General features: G+C 33.5%; 1 protein-coding gene across 1 annotated transcript in view; it reads left to right on the plus strand.

Moving 5' to 3' along the window:
• LOC142340036 (dynein regulatory complex subunit 7-like) overlaps positions 1-24,398 on the plus strand; it is a 282,610-nt gene that overhangs the window by 171,010 nt on the left and 87,202 nt on the right. The window contains exons 14-15 of the mRNA XM_075390439.1: positions 11,372-11,587; positions 23,979-24,014. Of these exons, the coding sequence (XP_075246554.1) occupies positions 11,372-11,587; positions 23,979-24,014 (252 nt within the window). The remainder of the gene's footprint in view (positions 1-11,371; positions 11,588-23,978; positions 24,015-24,398) is intronic.

Below are 24,398 nucleotides of genomic sequence, written 5' to 3' on the forward strand. Positions count from 1 at the left end.
AAAATAATGGGTCTGTGGTCAGAACTTTCTGCATCGTTTTCCTTTCACTTTTTTAGCTATAATAATTTCATTGCTGAACAAGTACAGTGTCAAGTTTATGAGATGATCACTTAACTCAAATTCCACTGGCAACTATGCGCACTTCTCTTTATAGAATATAATGGAAACTGTTCGTAGATTTCAATCAGACTGACTTTTTTTTTCAAAGTTTTTTGTGGTTTGACACCTTTTCAAACCTCAAGGTCAAACATCGAGAGTCATAAACATATTATTAGTTTTGTTTACGTGGAAGGTTATCCCTATTTAACGCATTAGAGATCAGACTTTTACCTAAATGATCCAAATTACCCCAAAAATCGATTTTCTGCTTCGAAAAAGTTTTGCTAAGCGAATAGCTTCAATTCATCTCAAAACTGGTTTCATGGCCCAAAACTGTCTTCTTTTTTTCATTTGAACGTTTGGTGTTTGATTTTGTGCTTATAAACATTTATTTTTGCGTTTTGCGAATCAGATTGCTTTGAATAACGATTCTCGACATTGAAAATATAAAGTTTGGTTGTGGAGTCGTTGGACAATATCTGATGGTCCTTCACTTGGTCTGATAGGTTACCGATAGCTACTAACATTGTTGTCAATTATGAGAGAGATGTTTTTGGGTCGATGTATAGCTTTTTGAAGATCGCAAGATGGTCTTTTTTAAAACCGCAAGAGAAAATACAGAAAAATAATGGATCTGTGGTCACAACTTTCTACATCATTTTCCTTCCACTTTTTTGGCTATAATAATTTCTCTGTTGAACAAGTACAGTGTCAAGTTTATGAGATGATCACCAAATTCAACTTCCACTGGCAACCATGCGCACTTCTCTTTATAGAATATAATAGAAACTGTTCGTAGATTTCAATCAGACTGACTTTATTTTTGAACGTTTTTTTGTGGTTTGACACCTTTTCAAACCTCAATTTCGAACAAGGAGAGACATAAACACATTATTAGTTTTGTTTTCGTGGCAAGTTATCCCTATTTAACGCATTAGAGAGTTCACTTTTACCTAAATGATCCAAATTACCCCAAAAACCATTTTTCTGCATCGAAAAACTTTTGCTAAGCGAATACATTCTATTCATCTCAAAACTGGTTTCATGGCCCAAAACTGTCTCTTCTTTATCATTTCAACGTTTTGCCGTTTGATTTTGCGCTTATAAACATTTATTTTTGCGTTTTGCTAATCAGATTGCTTTGAATAACGATTCTACACATTGAACATATAAAGTTTGGTTGTGAAGTTGTTGGACAATATCTGATGGTTCTTCACTTAGTCTGATAGGTTACCGATAGCTACTAACATTGTTGTCAATTATGAAAGAGATGTTTGTGGGCGATGGATAGCTTTTGAAGATCGCGAAATGGTCTTTTTTAAAACCGCAAGAGAAAATGCAGAGAAAAATAACGGATCTGTGGTCACAACTTTCTACATCATTTTCCTTCCACTTTTTTGGCTATAATAATTTCTTTGTTGAACAAGTACAGTGTCAAGTTTATGAGATGATCACCGAATTCAACTTCCACTGGCAACCATGCGCACTTCTCTTTATAGAATATAATGGAAACTGTTCGTAGATTTCAATCAGACTGACTTTTTTTTTCAAAGTTTTTTGTGGTTTGACACCTTTTCAAACCTCAAGGTCAAACATCGAGAGTCATAAACATATTATTAGTTTTGTTTACGTGGCAAGTTATCCCTATTTAACGCATTAGAGATCAGACTTTTACCTAAATGATCCAAATTACCCCAAAAATCGATTTTCTGCTTCGAAAAAGTTTTGCTAAGCGAATACCTTCAATTCATCTCAAAACTGGTTTCATGGCCCAAAACTGTCTCTTATTTTTCATTTGAACGTTTGGTGTTTGGTTTTGGTGCTTATAAACATTTATTTTTGCGTTTTGCGAATCAGATTGCTTTGAATAACGATTCTCGACATTGAATATATAAAGTTTGGTTGTGGAGTCGTTGGACAATATCTGATGGTCCTTCACTTGGTCTGTTAGGTTACCGATAGCTACTAACATTGTTGTCAATTATGAGAGAGATGTTTTTGGGTCGATGGATAGCTTTTTGAAGATCGTAAAATGGTCTTTTTTAAAACCGCAAGAGAAAATACAGAGAAAAATAATGGATCTGTGGTCACAACTCTCTACATCATTTTCCTTCCATTTTTTGGCTATAATATTTTTTTGTTGAACGAGTACAGTGTCAAGTTTATGAGATGATCACCCAATTCAACTTCCACTGGCAACCATGCGCACTTCTCTTTATAGAATATAATAGAAACTGTTCGTAGATTTCAATCAGACTGACTTTATTTTTCAAAGTTTTTTGTGGTTTGACACCTTTTCAAACCTCAAATTCAAACAACGAGAGTCATAAACACATTATTAGTTTTGTTTACGTGGCAAGTTATCCCTATTTAACGCATTGGAGAGTAGACTTTTACCTAAATGATCCAAATTACCCCAAAAACCAATTTTCTGCTTCGAAAAAGTTTTGCTAAGCTAATACATTCTATTCATCTCAAAACTGGTTTCATGGCCCAAAACTGTCTCTTGTTTCTCATTTGAACGTTTTGCTGTTTGATTTTGTGCTTATAAACAATTATTTTTTTGCGTTTTGCGAATCAGATTGCTTTGAATAACGATTCTCGACATTGAACATATAAAGTTTGGTTGTGGAGTCGTTGGACAATATCTGATGGTCCTTCACTTAGTCTGATAGGTTACCGATAGCTACTAACATTGTTGTCATTTATGAGAGAGATGTTTTTGGGTCGATGGATAGCTTTTTGAAGATCGTGGAATGGTCTTTTTTAAAACCGCAAGAGAAAATACAGAGAAAAATAATGGATCTGTGGTCACAACTCTCTACATCATTTTCCTTCCACTTTTTGGCTATAATAATTTCTTTGTTGAACAAACACAGTGTTAAGTTTATGAGATGATCACCAAATTGAACTTCCACTGGCAACCATGCGCACTTCTCTTTATAGAATATAATGGAAACTGTTCGTAGACTTCAATCAGACTGACTTTAATTTTCAACGTTTTTTGTGGTTTGACACCTTTTCAAACCTCAAATTCAAACAACGAGAGTCATAAACACATTATTAGTTTTGTTTACGTGGCAAGTTATCCCTATTTAACGCATTAGAGAGTAGACTTTTACCTAAATGATCCAAATTACCCCAAAAACCAATTTTCTGCTTCGAAAAAGTTTTGCTAAGCGAATACATTCTATTCACCTCAAAACTAGTTTCATGGCCCAAAACTGTCTCTTATTTTTCATTTGAACGTTTGGTGTTTGGTTTTGGTGCTTATAAACATTTATTTTTGCGTTTTGCGAATCAGATTGCTTTGAATAACGATTCTCGACATTGAATATATAAAGTTTGGTTGTGGAGTCGTTGGACAATATCTGATGGTCCTTCACTTGGTCTGTTAGGTTACCGATAGCTACTAACATTGTTGTCAATTATGAGAGAGATGTTTTTGGGTCGATGGATAGCTTTTTGAAGATCGTAAAATGGTCTTTTTTAAAACCGCAAGAGAAAATACAGAGAAAAATAATGGATCTGTGGTCACAACTCTCTACATCATTTTCCTTCCATTTTTTGGCTATAATATTTTTTTGTTGAACGAGTACAGTGTCAAGTTTATGAGATGATCACCCAATTCAACTTCCACTGGCAACCATGCGCACTTCTCTTTATAGAATATAATAGAAACTGTTCGTAGATTTCAATCAGACTGACTTTATTTTTCAAAGTTTTTTTGTGGTTTGACACCTTTTCAAACCTCAAATTCAAACAACGAGAGTCATAAACACATTATTAGTTTTGTTTACGTGGCAAGTTATCCCTATTTAACGCATTGGAGAGTAGACTTTTACCTAAATGATCCAAATTACCCCAAAAACCAATTTTCTGCTTCGAAAAAGTTTTGCTAAGCTAATACATTCTATTCATCTCAAAACTGGTTTCATGGCCCAAAACTGTCTCTTGTTTCTCATTTGAACGTTTTGCTGTTTGATTTTGTGCTTATAAACAATTATTTTTTTGCGTTTTGCGAATCAGATTGCTTTGAATAACGATTCTCGACATTGAACATATAAAGTTTGGTTGTGGAGTCGTTGGACAATATCTGATGGTCCTTCACTTAGTCTGATAGGTTACCGATAGCTACTAACATTGTTGTCATTTATGAGAGAGATGTTTTTGGGTCGATGGATAGCTTTTTGAAGATCGTGGAATGGTCTTTTTTAAAACCGCAAGAGAAAATACAGAGAAAAATAATGGATCTGTGGTCACAACTCTCTACATCATTTTCCTTCCACTTTTTGGCTATAATAATTTCTTTGTTGAACAAACACAGTGTTAAGTTTATGAGATGATCACCAAATTGAACTTCCACTGGCAAGCATGCGCACTTCTCTTTATAGAATATAATGGAAACTGTTCGTAGACTTCAATCAGACTGACTTTAATTTTCAACGTTTTTTGTGGTTTGACACCTTTTCAAACCTCAAATTCAAACAACGAGAGTCATAAACACATTATTAGTTTTGTTTACGTGGCAAGTTATCCCTATTTAACGCATTAGAGAGTAGACTTTTACCTAAATGATCCAAATTACCCCAAAAACCAATTTTCTGCTTCGAAAAAGTTTTGCTAAGCGAATACATTCTATTCACCTCAAAACTAGTTTCATGGCCCAAAACTGTCTCTTGTTTCTCATTTGAACGTTTTGCTGTTTGATTTTGTGCTTATAAACAATTATTTTTTTGCGTTTTGCGAATCAGATTGCTTTGAATAACGATTCTCGACATTGAACATATAAAGTGTGGTTGTGGAGTCGTTGGACAAAATCTGATGGTCCTTCACTTAGTCTGATGTGTTACCGATAGGTACTAACATTGTTGTCAATTATGACCGAGATGTTTTTGGGTCGATGGATAGCTTTTCGGAGATCGCAAAATGGTCTTTTTTTAAACCGCAAGAGAAAATACAGAGGAAAATAATGGATCTGTGGTCACAACTTTCTACATCATTTTCCTTCCACTTTTATGGCTATAATGATTTTTTTGTTGAGCAAGTACAGTGTCAAGTTTATGAGATGATCACCAAATTCAACTTCCAATGGCAACCATGCGCACTTCTCTTTATAGAATATAATGGAAACTTTTCGTAGATTTCAATCAGACTGACTTTATTTTTCAACGTTTTTTGTGGTTTGACACCTTTTCAAACCTCAAGTTCAAACAACTAGAATCATAAACACATTATTAGTTTTGTTTACGTGGCAAGTCATCCCTATTTAACGCATTAGAGAGTAGACTTTTACCTAAATGATCCAAATTACCCCAAAAACCAATTTTCTGCTTCGAAAAAGTTTTGCTAAGCGAATACATTCTATTCATCTCAAAACTGGTTTCATGGCCAAAAACTGTCTCTTGTTTCTCATTTGAAGGTTTTGCTGTTTGATTTTGTGCTTATAAACATTTTTTTTTGCGTTTTGCGAATCAGATTGCTTTGAATAACGATTCTCGACTTTGAACATATAAAGTTTGGTTGTGGAGTCGTTGGACAAAATCTGATGGTCCTTCACTTAGTCTGATGGGTTACCGATAGGTACTAACATTGTTGTCAATTATGACCGAGATGTTTTTGGGTCGATGGATAGCTTTTCGGAGATCGCAAAATGGTCTTTTTTTAAACCGCAAGTGAAAATACAGAATAAAATAATGGATCTCTGGTCACAACTTTCTACATCATTTTCCTTCCACTTTTCTGGCTATAATGATTTTTTTGTTGAGCAAGTACAGTGTCAAGTTTATGAGATGATCACCAAATTCAACTTCCAATGGCAACCATGCGCACTTCTCTTTATAGAATATAATGGAAACTTTTCGTAGATTTCAATCAGACTGACTTTATTTTTCAACCTTTTTTGTGGTTTGACACCTTTTCAAACCTCAAGTTCAAACAACGAGATTCATAAACACATTATTAGTTTTGTTTACGTAGCAAGTTATCCCTATTTAACGCATTAGAGAGTAGACTTTTACCTAAATGATCCAAATTACCCCAAAAACCAATTTTCTGCTTCGAAAAAGTTTTGCTAAGCGAATACATTCTATTCATCTCAAAACTGGTTTCATGGCCCAAAACTGTCTCTTGATTCTCATTTGAAGGTTTTTCTGTTAGATTTTGTGCTTATAAACATTTTTTTTTGCGTTTTGCGAATCAGATTGCTTTGAATAACGATTCTCGACTTTGAACATATAAAGTTTGGTTGTGGAGTCGTTGGACAAAATCTGATGGTCCTTCACTTAGTCTGATGGGTTACCGATAGGTACTAACATTGTTGTCAATTATGGCCGAGATGTTTTTTGGTCGATGGATAGCTTTTCGGAGATCGCAAAATGGTCTTTTTTTAAACCGCAAGAGAAAATACAGAGGAAAATAATGGATCTGTGGTCACAACTTTCTACATCATTTTCCTTCCACTTTTATGGCTATAATGATTTTTTTGTTGAGCAAGTACAATGTCAAGTTTATGAGATGATCACCAAATTCAACTTCCAATGGCAACCATGCGCACTTCTCTTTATAGAATATAATGGAAACTTTTCGTAGATTTCAATCAGACTGACTTTATTTTTCAACCTTTTTTGTGGTTTGACACCTTTTCAAACCTCAAGTTCAAACAACGAGAGTCATACCCACATTATTAGTTTTGTTTACGTGGCAAGTTATCCCTATTTAACGCATTAGAGATAGACGTTTACCTAAATGATCCAAATTTCCATAAAAACCAATTTTGTGCTTCGAAAAAGTTTCGCTAAGCGGATACATTCTATTCATCTCAAAACTGGTTTCATGGCCCAAAACTGTCTCTTGTTTCTCATTTGAAGGTTTTTCTGTTTGATTTTGTGCTTATAAACATTTATTTTTGCGTTTTGCGAATCAGATTGCTTTGAATAACGATTCTACACATTGAACATATAAAGTTTGGTTGTGAAGTTGTTGGACAATATCTGATGGTTCTTCACTTAGTCTGATAGGTTACCGATAGCTACTAACATTGTTGTCAATTATGACCGAGATGTTTTTGGGTCGATGGATAGCTTTTCGGAGATCGCAAAATGGTCTTTTTTTAAACCGCAAGTGAAAATACAGAATAAAATAATGGATCTCTGGTCACAACTTTCTACATCATTTTCCTTCCACTTTTCTGGCTATAATGATTTTTTTGTTGAGCAAGTACAGTGTCAAGTTTATGAGATGATCACCAAATTCAACTTCCAATGGCAACCATGCGCACTTCTCTTTATAGAATATAATGGAAACTTTTCGTAGATTTCAATCAGACTGACTTTATTTTTCAACCTTTTTTGTGGTTTGACACCTTTTCAAACCTCAAGTTCAAACAACGAGATTCATAAACACATTATTAGTTTTGTTTACGTAGCAAGTTATCCCTATTTAACGCATTAGAGAGTAGACTTTTACCTAAATGATCCAAATTACCCCAAAAACCAATTTTCTGCTTCGAAAAAGTTTTGCTAAGCGAATACATTCTATTCATCTCAAAACTGGTTTCATGGCCCAAAACTGTCTCTTGATTCTCATTTGAAGGTTTTTCTGTTAGATTTTGTGCTTATAAACATTTTTTTTTGCGTTTTGCGAATCAGATTGCTTTGAATAACGATTCTCGACTTTGAACATATAAAGTTTGGTTGTGGAGTCGTTGGACAAAATCTGATGGTCCTTCACTTAGTCTGATGGGTTACCGATAGGTACTAACATTGTTGTCAATTATGGCCGAGATGTTTTTTGGTCGATGGATAGCTTTTCGGAGATCGCAAAATGGTCTTTTTTTAAACCGCAAGAGAAAATACAGAGGAAAATAATGGATCTGTGGTCACAACTTTCTACATCATTTTCCTTCCACTTTTATGGCTATAATGATTTTTTTGTTGAGCAAGTACAATGTCAAGTTTATGAGATGATCACCAAATTCAACTTCCAATGGCAACCATGCGCACTTCTCTTTATAGAATATAATGGAAACTTTTCGTAGATTTCAATCAGACTGACTTTATTTTTCAACCTTTTTTGTGGTTTGACACCTTTTCAAACCTCAAGTTCAAACAACGAGAGTCATACCCACATTATTAGTTTTGTTTACGTGGCAAGTTATCCCTATTTAACGCATTAGAGATAGACGTTTACCTAAATGATCCAAATTTCCATAAAAACCAATTTTGTGCTTCGAAAAAGTTTCGCTAAGCGGATACATTCTATTCATCTCCAAACTGGTTTCATGGCCCAAAACTGTCTCTTGTTTCTCATTTGAAGGTTTTTCTGTTTGATTTTGTGCTTATAAACATTTATTTTTGCGTTTTGCGAATCAGATTGCTTTGAATAACGATTCTCGGCACTGAACATGTAAAGTTTGGTTGTGGAGTCGTTGGACAATATCTGATGGTCCTTCACTTAGTCTGATAGGTTACCTATAGCGTCTAATATTGTTGTCAATTATGAGAGAAATGTTTTTGGGTCGATGGATAGCTTTTTGAAGATCGCAAAATGGTGTTTTTTGAAACCGCAAGAGAAAATACAGAGAAAATTAATTGATATGTGTTCAGAATTTTCTACATCATTTTCCTTCCACTTTTTGGGCTAAAATAATTTTTTTGGTTGAACAAGTACAGTGTCAAGTTTATGAGAAGATCACCAAATTCAACCTCCACTGGCAACCATGCGCACTTCTCTTTATAGAATATAATGGAAACTGTTCGTAGATTTCAAACAGACTGACTTTATTTTTCAACGTTTTTTGTGTTTTGACACCTTTTCAAACCTCAAGTTCAAACAACGAGAGTCAAAAACACATTATTAGGTTTATTTACGTGGCAAGTTATCCCTATTTAACGCATTAGAGAGTAGACTTTTACCTAAATGATCCAAATTACCCCAAAAACCAATTTTCTGCTTCGAAAAAGTATTGCTAAGCGAATACATTCTATTCATCTCAAAACGGGTTTCATGGCCGAAAACTGTCTCTTGTTTCTCATTTGAAGCTTTTGCTGTTTGATTTTGTGCTTATAAACATTTATTTTTGCGTTTTGCGAATCAGATTGCTTTGAATAACGATTCTCGACATTGAACATATAAAGTTTGGTTGTGGAGTCGTTGGACAATATCTGATGGTCCTTCACTTAGTCTGATAGGTTACCCATAGCGTCTAATATTGTTGTCAATGATGAGAGAAATGTTTTTGGGTCGATGGATAGCTTTTTGAAGATCGCAAAATGGTCTTTTTTAAAACCGCAAGAGAAAATACAGAGAAAAATAATGGATCTGTGGTCACAACTTTCTACATCATTTTCCTTCCACTTTTTTGGCTATAATAATTTCTTTGTTGAACAAGTACAGTGTCAAGTTTATGAGATGATCACCAAAATCAACTTCCACTGGCAACCATGCGCACTTCTCTTTATAGAATATAATGGAAACTGTTCGTAGATTTCAATCAGACTGACTTTATTTTTCAACGTTTTTTGTGGTTTGACACCTTTTAAACCTCAAGTTCAATTAACGAGATTCATAAACACATTATTAGTTTTGTTTACTTGGCAAGTTATCCCTATTTAACGCATTAGAGAGTAGACTTTTACCTAAATGATCCAAATTACCCCAAAAACCAATTTTCTGCTTCGAAGAAGTTTTGCTAAGCGAATACATTCTATTCATCTCAAAACTGGTTTCGTGGCCCAAAATTGTCTCTTGTTTCTCGTTTGAAAGTTTAGCTGTTTGATTTTGTGCTTATCAACATTTATTGTTGCGTTTTGCGAATCAGATTGCTTTGAATAACGATTCTCGACATTGAACATATAAAGTCTGGTTGTGGAGTCGTTGGACAATATCTGATGGTCCTTCACTTAGCCTGATAGGTTACCAATAGCTACTAACATTTTTGTCAATTATGATAGAGATGTTTTTGGGTCGATGGATAGCTTTTTGAAGATCGCAAAATGGTCTTTTTTGAAACGCAAGAGAAATTACAGAGAAAAATAATGGATCTGTGGTCACAACTTTCTACATCATTTTTCCTTCCACTTTTTGGGCTATAATAATTTTTTTGTTGAACAAGTACAGTGTCAAGTTTATGAGATGATCACCAAATTCAACTTCCACTGGCAACCATGCGCACTTCTCTTTATAGAATATAATGGAAACTGTTCGTAGATTTCAATCAGAGTGATTTTATTTTTCAACGTTTTTTGTGGTTTGACACCTTTTCAAACCTCAAGTTCAAACAACGAGATTCATACCCACATTATTAGTTTTGTTTACGTGGCAAGTTATCCCTATTTAACGCATTAGAGAGTAGACTTTTACCTAAATGATCCAAATTACCCCAAAAACCAATTTTGTGCTTCGAAAAAGTTTTGCTAAGCGGATACATTCTATTCATCTCAAAACTGGTTTCATGGCCCAAAACTGTCTCTTGTTTCTCATTTGAAGGTTTTTCTGTTTGATTTTGCGCTTATAAACATTTATTTTTGCGTTTTGCTAATCAGATTGCTTTGAATAACGATTCTCGACATTGAACATATAAAGTTTGGTTGTGAAGTTGTTGGACAATATCTGATGGTTCTTCACTTAGTCTGATAGGTTACCGATAGCTACTAACCTTGTTGTCAGTTTTGACAGAGATGTTTTTGGGGTCGATGGATAGCTTTTTGAAGATCGCAAAATGGTCTTTTTTAAAACCGCAAGAGAAAATACAGAGGAAAATAATGGATATGTGGTCACAATTTCATACAATACTTTCCCACCCCTTATTATCTGAACACTCAGTTTTAGCCATGTAAACACAAAATGAAAATTCAAGAGGAGCACGCCAAAAACTGGTTACCGACAGCAAGGATTATAGATGATATAGGGCATTTTAGTTTTTGCTGAATTTTTCTAGTTTTCTGCTCGGACTGACTTTGTTTCCTTCTAATCTTCCATTGAGGAATATTATCTAAACTTCAATAAAATTTTTTAAGATGTTTTTTTCACTTATAGCTACATACTTAATATAATTTTGTTGTTTGAGTTTGCAGGTAAATTCTAGGTAACGTATTCTAGGTAACTTGCACGCATCATTTTTTTGCAGGTAATTTTGCAGGTAATGTTACCTGCAATTTTGCTTACCTGCAAACGTTGCAGGTAAATTTACCTAGACATTTTTTAGAGTGTAAGTGCAGAAGCATTTTATATCAAGCAATTAACACGTTCTCATTTTTAATCTGCTGTTCAGACTATAGTTGAGAAGTACTCGCGAGACCCCACTGTGAAGGCAGACGAGGACATAGCTGAGTTGATCTTTCACCTGTCTGAGGAGAGAATCCTGGTGACGTATCACAGAGACGAGAACAGGATCGCCCCCTCTTATCGAGAATTCACCAAGTCAGGCCAGACTGATGACAAGACAAGCGAGCCCATCTTGGGTCCAGAACACGTCTCTAGCTTCCAGGTAGGACAGCACTTAATTATCAATACTCTATTCACACTATTCTATTCACAATGTAAATTGTGATCAAAAGACTATTCCAAAACTCGAACGCTAGTTTTAACTTGACTGTCAGCCAAATCATGCCGGATCAATTTCATTTTCCCGCGTGAGCGATATTTTTGGTTTCATTGCCATAAGTAAATCAACTTGTCTTTTTTGCACTGATAATGACCCGCTGAGCATAAAGAGGTGTAAATAGCCAATAAAAATTAAATATAGCATTACAAGAATGTGAATGTGTCAATTATTGTCATGATGTACCGGAAGATCATTATGAAATGCTCGATAGCGATAGCTAAGCGGAGCTATTATCAGCATTCTTTTTTGTTGCGATTCGAAGAGGAATTTTGTTTTCTTGCGGTCTTTTTCACTGGAAGTACTATTTGTTCAGGCGGCATTTTTGTCAAAAAGTAAAAGAGTTAAACTGCTAAAGTGAACTATTTTTTTCTGAGGGATTTTTCTGTTCAAGTGCCGACTTCATTGTAAGAATTTTTGATGACAGAAGGTACCAATATCACAAAACACAATTTCGTGGGGCTAATTTTCTTTTTTCGTTCAAATTTTTTCATTAAGATACCATTAGAGCTAAAAAGAAATTTGGATTAGCCGCATTGTTATAGAAGAAACATACAAAAACCTAATAGCTTTTGAAATTTTTCCTCCCTTGGTTCATATTATACTTGGTTACTGTACCAAATCACTGCACAAGGCTGAAAAGTTAAAAAATTATATTTTGCCTTTTTGCCATTTTTCAGTCATATAACTGTCCCAATATTTTTTTTTAAAAATGGTGGAATATATATGGGATGCTGGCTTTTTTCTTTGGTCAAATTTTCACTTTTTGTTTACGCATCGTAGAGAAAAACTTTTGTAGCCCTCGAGATGTAGTTTGATTTATATAAAAAATAGCAGAAGGCGAACGTTTTAACGTTTCGAAGGAAAAACCGTAAAGGAATAAAGCGCTGCGCGTAGTGGAAGGGTTAACAGATCGTGTTGAAATTATTGATAATGGCGATTTTTATCGTCAAATTAGTTAGGTCAAAAGGAGTTTTGATTTTAAGAAGTAATTCTGTGCTGTCTCAAGCCTAAAAGTCGACAATTTGACTATTTGACCTAAAATTTCGAAAAAGAAAATCATTTTTTCTAAAACTTTTGTCTAAGATTGTTTTCCGTCTACGTTTCTTGAAAGAAGCATTGTTTCTCTGTATCGAACATACTTTTTTGGAAATTAGAGGACTTCAGGCAATTTAGAGCTATCAAAATAATAAAAATCGACTTTGAAAATATAAAGCTAAAAGCAGAAAAATGTAGTCTTTTCTAAATTCTAGAGTTGGTTTGGCGAGCAATTCTCTTTTATTTGTCAGAACTATGAATTTCAGTATTGGCAAAACCGCGCACACAAAAATAAACTCGTTTTTATGGAATGAACTTTAAATCAACCAATTTCAGTATTGAAAAATGAAGATGGAAATCTTTCTTTTCTTTTCTATTTGCATTCCTTATATTGTCAGGGCAGATCGTTCAAACTAACCTCCTCTAGCATAATGCATTAAAAAAGAATTTGAAAGTTAGAGGACTTACTAATTGCCTTTTTAAAAAACATAATACACAATATTTATTCTTTTGAAAATTAGAAGAGTATTTTTTTCACTTTTCTGTACTTTGAATTTGCACTTCGGATAAAATTTTCTATTCTTTAAAATTGCTACGAGGATTTAAAATGCCTTTAAAATAGAGACTTTACTGATAACAATTGTTCAATACTATTAAGTAAGAAATTTTTGCAAAAATATTTAAAAAGTTCTACTCAAATTTCAGTGTCAATTTTAAAATTACCAATGAAAATGCCTCAAAAACTTTACGCCTAGTTTTCCAAATAAGACAAAGAAAGCCTAAATAGGTGATGGCGTACCATGGATAAAGATCGGTTGCCAAAACGACTATGGTTTGAAATAATTTTTTTTTGGTTTCTTGGTTTCGGGGTTTATATTTGTTTTTGTGCTTTTGTATGCGTGCTTGCGATTGTGTTGGAGTATATATGCGTGTGCGTATGTTTTTAATGTGTGTATTATATGTATTTAAGAGGGAAAGAATGAGCTAATCTGAGAGGGTTAGTTTAAATGTTAGACACAAATAGAGGAAGAGTGCAAAAAGGTTCATTTCAATTTTCAGTGTCAAATTTACAATTACCAAATATATTTTCTCAGGAAGTCCGCACCTAGTTTTCCAGTTAAAGCAATTACGACCCTAATGAACGATGCGAAGTTTGGGTGAAGATCAGTTGCCAAAAATAAAATTAAAAAAAACGCTTTTTTGTGTTTCTGTTTTTGTGCATGTGTGCGTGCGCTTGTTTGTTTATGTGAGTGCGAGTGTACGTAATGTAATGTATGTGGTATGAGTTTGTGAGAGTAATGCTTTCATTTTGCTCATGAGATATCAAAAATGAGGAATTTTTTGAATTTAAAATTTCAGTTCAATTTATGAAGCAGACATTACAATTACCGGAAGAATTGCCTCTATCAGTCCACACCTAGTCATATAAAAAAATGAAAAACGAGGAAAGCCTAATTGAACGTTACGAACCTTGAGTAATGATCAGTTGCCAAATAGAAAAGTTTTTTAGATTTGTTTTCTAGGTGTCGGGCTTTGCATTTGTGTGTTATATGTGTCTGATGTTTGTGTCTTTGTGTTTTATGTTTTGTCTGTGTCCGTGTCGTTCAAATTTTACTGCACTTATATTTCTACAATGTGCTAAGGATTTTTCTTTTTTGTCTGCCAAACAAAAACGAATGCATATAAGTTGCTTTCGGATACTCCCAATGGTTTCTATGACAGAAATCGATGGTTTTCTGCAACCTTGAGAGTCTTGAGTTATGTTGAATAATACTGTGCACAGACTCGCACGAGCCATCTTGTTAAGAAAATTGAGCGGTTGGGTATGATTATCTGTGGAATCTGATGTACTCGCAAAATTAATTATCGCCGTTTCTTCTGAGATAAATGCAAAATCTAAAACTCATGAATTTGTAAATTCTGTTTTTCCATTTGTTTTTTTTTTCAGATTTTTTGCTGACTTCTTTTTTTATCTTTGATATTAGTAGTTAAATATTTGTTCAATTGATTGTCACAACAATAAAGTATTAAGATGTACGCTGCTTAAATGTAAAAACAACGCAAGAGAAATTTGAAGATTTTTTTCAAATTGGTCAGTAATAATCAAGAGTTGCCTCAGAAAAAAACTTTAAACCTCCTGTTCCTTTACATTAACGCGTTTGAGGAAATAACCTACAATTTGTCCCGAGATCTTTTAGTGACATTTTACATTTTAACGGCTGAATTTGTACCAGTTTATTGTTCCGACCCACTTTAGTGGGGAGGAACTATATACTCAAATGGGTTTTTTTTTGTTCAGACAATTTTGGCCGATCGATATAATCATCGTAGAGAGTTGTGAGTGGCATCATTAAAAAGCCAGTCCAGCGTAGAATATGAAATTAAAAACATTTTTTCAATTTTCGCTTTTTATAGGGAGTTATCGAGGTTTAAAGTGTTGTGAATATTAGACGTATTTCAGCTGTTTTTATTCAGATTTTCGGTATTTTTGACCTAATTTTCGCCAATTTTGCTAAAATTTGTTCAAATTGTTTACTGTAGTGTTATTAATTTTACCTCTAAAGATAGAGAAGGGTTGCTGAATTGTTCGATCCGAGTTTTTTGGCTAGAATGTATGCTAAATTTTTCAACATTCGAACTTTTTCGTGACTAAATTTGGGACCAAATTTGCTTTTTTAGCCGATTTGCTTTAAATTTGCTGGAAGTAGATACTTTAGAACAGCGGCCATACTCTGCTTAAGCTGACAAACGATCTAGTTGTACAACCACTGGCTGTGAGAGTCTTCCGGAATTATAAATTTGCCAGTTTTTTAATGTCGATAATTACACAAAGTGCATTTTTATTTTTGACAAACTGTTTTTTTAAAAGTTGATCTATTTCGCAACCATTTTAACAAATGAGTATCTTATTTAGCCGCGTAGCATTATCTGGGTTGATCTTGATCTCGCAATGGATCCTTACGATAATTTTTTTTAGATTTTACTGGGGCGCGACTTTTTCTCAAAATATTTCCCCTATGTAAATGTTTTTATGTAAACAATTTTTGCTTAAAAGAATTTCAAATCAGGGCTCAATTAACGACAAATACTATTTACAAAATACGAGGCCCAACGAGATTAAATCGCGGTTTCAGAGTTAAGCTTATGGTTTTTATGGCTCTGACCGATTGTTTTCGTACCAAAATTTTTCTATACTTCTTGAAATATGCTTACATTTGTTATCGTTACTGTAGCCCAATAACTTATTGTCCTGAGTCAATTTTTTAATTATAATTTAGGAGGTATAAATGAACCTAGACACTTCTTTCAGTTGTTATCTAATGTCTGTTATGACTTTGAATAAAATTGTTTTAAGGAAATATTTGTTAATTTTTGAACTTTGCCACTATTTTATCTTGTTTTTCTCAACCTTGGGCGCAGTCTCAGTAAAAAAGCAGAAACAATTTCCTGTGGATGATAATTTAATCTCCGTAACGGTTTTATGTTCAACTGATGGTCTCTTTGTTTTGATAGTACGCCTTTTCCACTTTTTTTTTAAATTTTTGAGCATAATTGAATATTTTATGAGTTCATTTTGTTTCCTTGTCAAATTATCACATTATTGACAAGTCCAAGGAAAGCATAGTAGGGTAAATGTACAGCGTTGGAAAAAGGTGTATCTGAATATGTTTATTGTTTTTATTATGTAGTTTATGCTTTTTGGGCTGAGACACTTATCTCGCAAATTTTGTAGATCCTTTTTTGTTTTTGCCCCTATTTGTCTTTCTTTATGTTGTTATACGTCTTATGCCTAATAAGAATAGGTCTCAATTTCTTCCCCAGGACGTATAAACTAACCTAGTTAAAGATTTCAATTTATAGCTGTTTGTTTTAATGACTTTCAAATAAAAATTTTAAAAAAATTATCAACTGTCACCTTTTTGCTTTTATTTTTGTCACGATGTAGCTGAATCTCACTAATTAAAAGTCTAAATTACTTTTGTTGATTCAAATATTTTCTTCGCGCTTGGTTATACGTTGTGACTGATTGCTTCGACTATTAATTTCATTAAAAAAATTTCGAGTTCTCTATACAGTTCAGTTTCTAGGTTACCCTTTGTGGTCATGTCTATGTAGTCCTTTTACAAGGAAGACTCATTGATGTTAAAATAAGGAGAAAATGGCAATTTACAGTTCTGGCAGGTAACATCTTAAAATTGTAGTGCCTTGAACAGTGTGATCTCGCAAAATTGTTTGAAGTTTTGGTTTCTTTATATATTTGTTGTTGTTTTGTGGGGTCGTGACTTAGTCTCATTATTAACAGGCCTAATTGGCTTCCTGAGGTGTTGCAACTTAATCAATCGCTGTTTGTTGAAATCTTAAATCGGTTATGACATTTGAAAATATTTGTTTTCAAAAACATAATTGGGTTTTTGAGCTTCGTCATTTTTTTAAATATTTTTTCGGTCGATTTGTTGCTCAGTCTCTGTAAACACAGGTCACAACCCGTTTCCAGTGAACTCTTGGACCCCCAGGGTGGCATTATTGTATTCCATTGATCGTTTTTGCACACAAAAATAAACTCGTTTTTATGGAATGAACTTTAAATCAACCAATTTCAGTATTGAAAAATGAAGATGGAAATCTTTCTTTTCTTCTCTATTTGCATTCCTTATATTGTCAGGGCAGCTCGTTCAAACTAACCTCCTCTAGCATAATGCATTAAAAAAAATTTGAGAGTTAGAGGACTTACTAATTGCCTTTTTAAAAAACATAATACACAATATTTATTCTTTTGAAAATTAGAAGAGTATTTTTTTCACTTTTCTGTACTTTGAACTTTGAATTTGCACTTCGGATAAAATTTTCTATTCTTTAAAATTGCTACGAGGATTCAAAATGCCTTTAAAATAGAGACTCTACTGATAACAATTGTTCAATACTATTAAGTAAGAAATTTTTGCAAAAATATTTAAAAAGTTCTACTCAAATTTCAGTGTCAATTTTAAAATTACCAATAAAAATGCCTCAAAAACTTTACGCCTAGTTTTCCAAATAAGACAAAGAAAGCTTAAATAAGTGATGGCGTACCATGGATAAAGATCGGTTGCCAAAACGACTATGGTTTGAAATAAGTTTTTTTTTGGTTTCTTGGTTTCGGGGTTTATATTTGTTTTTGTGCTTTTGTATGCGTGCTTGCGATTGTGTTGGAGTATATATGCGTGTGCATATGTTTGTAATGTGTGTATTATATGTATTCAAGAGGGAAAGAATGAGCTAATCTGAGAGGGTTAGTTTAAATGTTAGACACAAATAGAGGAAGAGTGCAAAAAGGTTCATTTCAATTTTCAGTGTCAAATTTACAATTACCAAATATATTTTCTCAGGAAGTCCGCACCTAGTTTTCCAGTTAAAGCAATTATGACCCTAATGAACGATGCGAAGTTTGGGTGAAGATCAGTTGCCATAAATAAAATTAAAAAAACGCTTTTTTGTGTTTCTGTTTTTGTGCATGTGTGCGTGCGCTTGTTTGTTTATGTGAGTGCGAGTGTACGTAATGTAATGTATGTGGTATGAGTGTGTGAAAGTAATGCTTTCATTATGCTCATGAGATATCAAAAATGAGGAATTTTTCGAATTTAAAATTTCAGTTCAATTTATGAAGCAGACATTACAATTACCGGAAGAATTGCCTCTATCAGTCCACACCTGGTCATATAAAAAAAATGAAAAACGAGGAAAGCCTAATTGAACGTTACGAACCTTGAGTAATGATCAGTTGCCAAATAGAAAAGTTTTTTAGATTTGTTTTCTAGGTGTCGGGCTTTGCATTTGTGTGTTATATGTGTCTGATGTTTGTGTCTTTGTGTTTCATGTTTTGTCTGTGTCCGTGTCGTTCAAATTTTACTGCACTTATATTTCTACAATGTGCTAAGGATTTTTCTTTTTTGTCTGCCAAACAAAAACGAATGCATATAAGTTGCTTTCGGATACTCCCAATGGTTTCTATGACAGAAATCGATGGTTTTCTGCAACCTTGAGAGTCTTGAGTTATGTTGAATAATACTGTGCACAGACTCGCACGAGCCATCTTGTTAAGAAAATTGAGCGGTTGGGTATGATTATCTGTGGAATCTGATGTACTCGCAAAATTAATTATCGCCGTTTCTTCTGAGATAAATGCAAAATCTAAAACTCATGAATTTGTTGTAAATTCTGTTTTTCCATTTGTTTTTTTTTCAGATTTTTTGAGCTTCGTCATTTTTTTAAATATTTTTTCGGTCGATTTGTTGCTCAGTCTCTGTAAACACAGGTCACAACCCGTTTCCAGTGAACTCTTGGACCCCTAGGGTGGCATTATTGTATTCCATTGATCGTTTTTGCACACAAAAATAAACTCGTTTTTATGGAATGAACTTTAAATCAACCAATTTCAGTATTGAAAAATGAAGATGGAAATCTTTCTTTTCTTTTCTATTTGCATTCCTTATATTGTCAGGGCAGCTCGTTCAAACTAACCTCCTCTAGCATAATGCATTAAAAAAAATTTGAGAGTTAGAGGACTTACTAATTGCCTTTTTAAAAAACATAATACACAATATTTATTCTTTTGAAAATTAGAAGAGTATTTTTTTTCACTTTTCTGTACTTTGAACTTTGAATTTGCACTTCGGATAAAATTTTCTATTCTTTAAAATTGCTACGAGGATTCAAAATGCCTTTAAAATAGAGACTCTACTGATAACAATTGTTCAATACTATTAAGTAAGAAATTTTTGCAAAAATATTTAAAAAGTTCTACTCAAATTTCAGTGTCAATTTTAAAATTACCAATAAAAATGCCTCAAAAACTTTACGCCTAGTTTTCCAAATAAGACAAAGAAAGCTTAAATAAGTGATGGCGTACCATGGATAAAGATCGGTTGCCAAAACGACTATGGTTTGAAATAAGTTTTTTTTTGGTTTCTTGGTTTCGGGGTTTATATTTGTTTTTGTGCTTTTGTATGCGTGCTTGCGATTGTGTTGGAGTATATATGCGTGTGCATATGTTTGTAATGTGTGTATTATATGTATTCAAGAGGGAAAGAATGAGCTAATCTGAGAGGGTTAGTTTAAATGTTAGACACAAATAGAGGAAGAGTGCAAAAAGGTTCATTTCAATTTTCAGTGTCAAATTTACAATTACCAAATATATTTTCTCAGGAAGTCCGCACCTAGTTTTCCAGTTAAAGCAATTACGACCCTAATGAACGATGCGAAGTTTGGGTGAAGATCAGTTGCCAAAAATAAAATTAAAAAAAACGCTTTTTTGTGTTTCTGTTTTTGTGCATGTGTGCGTGCGCTTGTTTGTTTATGTGAGTGCGAGTGTACGTAATGTAATGTATGTGGTATGAGTTTGTGAGAGTAATGCTTTCATTTTGCTCATGAGATATCAAAAATGAGGAATTTTTTGAATTTAAAATTTCAGTTCAATTTATGAAGCAGACATTACAATTACCGGAAGAATTGCCTCTATCAGTCCACACCTAGTCATATAAAAAAATGAAAAACGAGGAAAGCCTAATTGAACGTTACGAACCTTGAGTAATGATCAGTTGCCAAATAGAAAAGTTTTTTAGATTTGTTTTCTAGGTGTCGGGCTTTGCATTTGTGTGTTATATGTGTCTGATGTTTGTGTCTTTGTGTTTTATGTTTTGTCTGTGTCCGTGTCGTTCAAATTTTACTGCACTTATATTTCTACAATGTGCTAAGGATTTTTCTTTTTTGTCTGCCAAACAAAAACGAATGCATATAAGTTGCTTTCGGATACTCCCAATGGTTTCTATGACAGAAATCGATGGTTTTCTGCAACCTTGAGAGTCTTGAGTTATGTTGAATAATACTGTGCACAGACTCGCACGAGCCATCTTGTTAAGAAAATTGAGCGGTTGGGTATGATTATCTGTGGAATCTGATGTACTCGCAAAATTAATTATCGCCGTTTCTTCTGAGATAAATGCAAAATCTAAAACTCATGAATTTGTTGTAAATTCTGTTTTTCCATTTGTTTTTTTTTCAGATTTTTTGCTGACTTCTTTTTTATCTTTGATATTAGTAGTTAAATATTTGTTCTAGTGGGAATCTTGGGTGAGGACGGTTCTTCGGTTACCGCAATATCTGGATCAATTGCGATAAAACTATCAAATATTTTTTGTTTTCCTCAATTTTTGATAACATAATCGGCACCTTTTAAATAAGCTTTCTTCAAAAACATCTTGAATGGAAGTTGCTTTTATAAATCCAAATTTTATTACATAAAAGCTCCATACAAGCGAAAAATAGCCATGCAGCTATTTTTGTTCTCAACCAGTTTTGTAATTGGAATTAAAACAGAATAATTATGAAATTCAGATAATACTGTTTTTATAACTTGATGTTTAGCTTTTAGATTTTGGAAATCATCCGCTGTCTGCATAGTTTTGTCTGCAATTGATCGTCACAACAATAAAGTATTAAGATGTACAATGCTTAAATGTAAAAACAACGCAAGAGAAATTTGAAGATTTTTTTCAAATTGGTCAGTAATAATCAAGAGTTGCCTCAGAAAAAAACTTTAAACCTCCTGTTCCTTTACATTAACGCGTTTGAGGAAATAACCTACAATTTGTCCCGAGATCTTTTAGTGACATTTTACATTTTAACGGCTGAATTTGTACCAGTTTATTGTTCCGACCCACTTTAGTGGGGAGGAACTATATACTCAAATGGGTTTTTTTTTGTTCAGACAATTTTGGCCGATCGATATAATCATCGTAGAGAGTTGTGAGTGGCATCATTAAAAAGCCCGTCCAGCGTAGAATATGAAATTAAAAACATTTTTTCAATTTTCGCTTTTTATAGGGAGTTATCGAGGTTTAAAGTGTTGTGAATATTAGACGTATTTCAGCTGTTTTTATTCAGATTTTCGGTATTTTTGACCTAATTTTCGCCAATTTTGCTAAAATTTGTTCAAATTGTTTACTGTAGTGTTATTAATTTTACCTCTAAAGATAGAGAAGGGTTGCTGAATTGTTCGATCCGAGTTTTTTGGCTAGAATGTATGCTAAATTTTTCAACATTCGAACTTTTTCGTGACTAAATTTGGGACCAAATTTGCTTTTTTAGCCGATTTGCTTTAAATTTGCTGGAAGTAGATACTTTAAAACAGCGGCCATACTCTGCTTAAGCTGACAAACGATCTAGTTGTACAACCACTGGCTGTGAGAGTCTTCCGGAATTGTAAATTTGCCAGTTTTTTAATGTCGATAATTACACAAAGTGCATTTTTATTTTTGACAAACTGTTTTTTTAAAAGTTGATCTATTTCGCAACCATTTTAACAAATGAGTATTTTTTTAGCCGCGTAGCATTATCTGGGTTGATCTTGATCTCGCAATGGATCCTTACGAGAATTTTTTTTAGATTTTACTGGGGCGCGACTTTTTCTCAAAATATTTCCCCTATGTAAATGTTTTTATGTAAACAATTTTTGCTTTCAAGAATTTCAAATCAGGGCTCAATTAACGACAAATACTATTTACAAAATACGAGGCCCAACGAGATTAAATCGCGGTTTCAGAGTTAAGCTTATGGTTTTTATGGCTCTGACCGATTGTTTTCGTACCAAAATTTTTCTATACTTCTTGAAATATGCTTACATTTGTTATCGTTACTGTAGCCCAATAACTTATTGTCCTGAGTCAATTTTCTAATTATAATTTAGGAGGTATAAATGAACCTAGACACTTCTTTCAGTTGTTATCTAATGTCTGTTATGACTTTGAATAAAATTGTTTTAAGGAAATATTTGTTATTTTTTTAACTTTGCCACTATTTTATCTTGTTTTTCTCAACCTTGGGCGCAGTCTCAGTAAAAAAGCAGAAACAATTTCCTGTGGATGATAACTTAATCTCCGTAACGGTTTTATGTTCAACTGTTGGTCTCTTTGTTTTGATAGTACGCCTTTTCCACTTTTTTTTTTAATTTTTGAGCATAATTGAATATTTTATGAGTTCATTTTGTTTCCTTGTCAAATTATCACATTGTTGACAAGTCCAAGGAAAGCATAGTAGGGTAAATGTACAGCGTTGGAAAAAGGTGTATCTGAATATGTTTATTGTTTTTATTATGTTTATGCTTTTTGGGCTGAGACACTTATCTCGCAAATTTTATAGATCCTTTTTTTGTTTTTGCCCCTATTTGTCTTTCTTTATGTTGTTATACGTCTTATGCCTAATAAGAATAGGTCTCAATTTCTTCCCCAGGACGTATAAACTAACCTAGTTAAAGATTTCAATTTATAGCTGTTTGTTTTAATGACTTTCAAATAAAAATTTTAAAAAAATTATCAACTGTCACCTTTTTGCTTTTATTTTTTTCACGATGTAGCTGAAGCTCACTAATTAAAAGTCTAAATTACTTTTGTTGATTCAAATGTTTTCTTCGCGCTTGGTTATACGTTGTGACTGATTGCTTCGACTATTAATTTCATAAAAAAATTTCGAGTTCTCTATACAGTTCAGTTTCTAGGTTACTCTTTGTGGTCATGTCTATGTAGTCCTTTTACAAGGAAGACTCATTGATGTTAAAATAAGGAGAAAATGGCAATTTACAGTTCTGGCAGGTAACATCTTAAAATTGTAGTGCCTTGAACAGTGTGATCTCGCAAAATTGTTTGAAGTTTTGGTTTCTTTATATATTTGTTGTTGTTTTGTGGGGTCGTGACTTAGTCTCATTATTAACAGGCCTAATTGGCTTCCTGAGGTATTGCAACTTAATCAATCGCTGTTTGTGGAAATCTTAAATCGGTTATGACATTTGAAAATATTTGTTTTCAAAAACATAATTGGGTTTTTGAGCTTCGTCATTTTTTTAAATATTTTTTCGGTCGATTTGTTGCTCAGTCTCTGTAAACACAGGTCACAACCCGTTTCCAGTGAACTCTTGGACCCCTAGGGTGGCATTATTGTATTCCATTGATCGTTTTTGGAACGATATATGTTTTTGAAAGTTTTTCTATCTCTTCATCATTTGGTAGCCAATTAAGTCAAGAATGTGGATGAGCGGGGTGGGAACTTTATGTGCGTACGCACATTACCGAGCCTCCTTGTTGAGTGTTGTCGATCAAGGAGCGACACGTTTCACCAAACTCAAGTTGCTATTTTTTTTACTTGTGTACAGGATGCTCCTACAATCGCATATAATATTCAGCAGAAATTCATGTTTGTTTAATTAATTTAGGCCAAGGCAATTTGGGACCGTGAAAATCCGGGACAGGTTAGTTTTGACAGAATAATCAGTTTTGTGACTGTATGATAAAATGCCAAAATCACTACCCACACATCAGCATACTATTCACACTCACGCTTTAGTTGATTATTTTCACTTCATGTTGAATTGCTCATCAACAAGTGTCTTGTTTCAACTTGCTGCCGCTTTTGATGCGCTGGGTTTGTTATCAGAAATATTTCACATAGGTTCAATTCCAATTCACATTTGATCAGTGACGTTTTTTTTTTGGAATTCGAATGAAATAGCTAATTTCATTTGGTGTCATTGAAGACATTTAATGAAATAGCTGACCACGTGTTCTTTTTGAATAAACCAAGATTGAATAAACCAAGAGTGTAGCATTTGTTCACTGCACCAATTGGGTAAAAT

The sequence above is a fragment of the Convolutriloba macropyga genome, chromosome 1 (genome assembly GCF_964194025.1).
Source record: "Convolutriloba macropyga chromosome 1, txConMacr16.3, whole genome shotgun sequence".
NCBI lineage: Eukaryota > Metazoa > Xenacoelomorpha > Acoela > Convolutidae > Convolutriloba > Convolutriloba macropyga.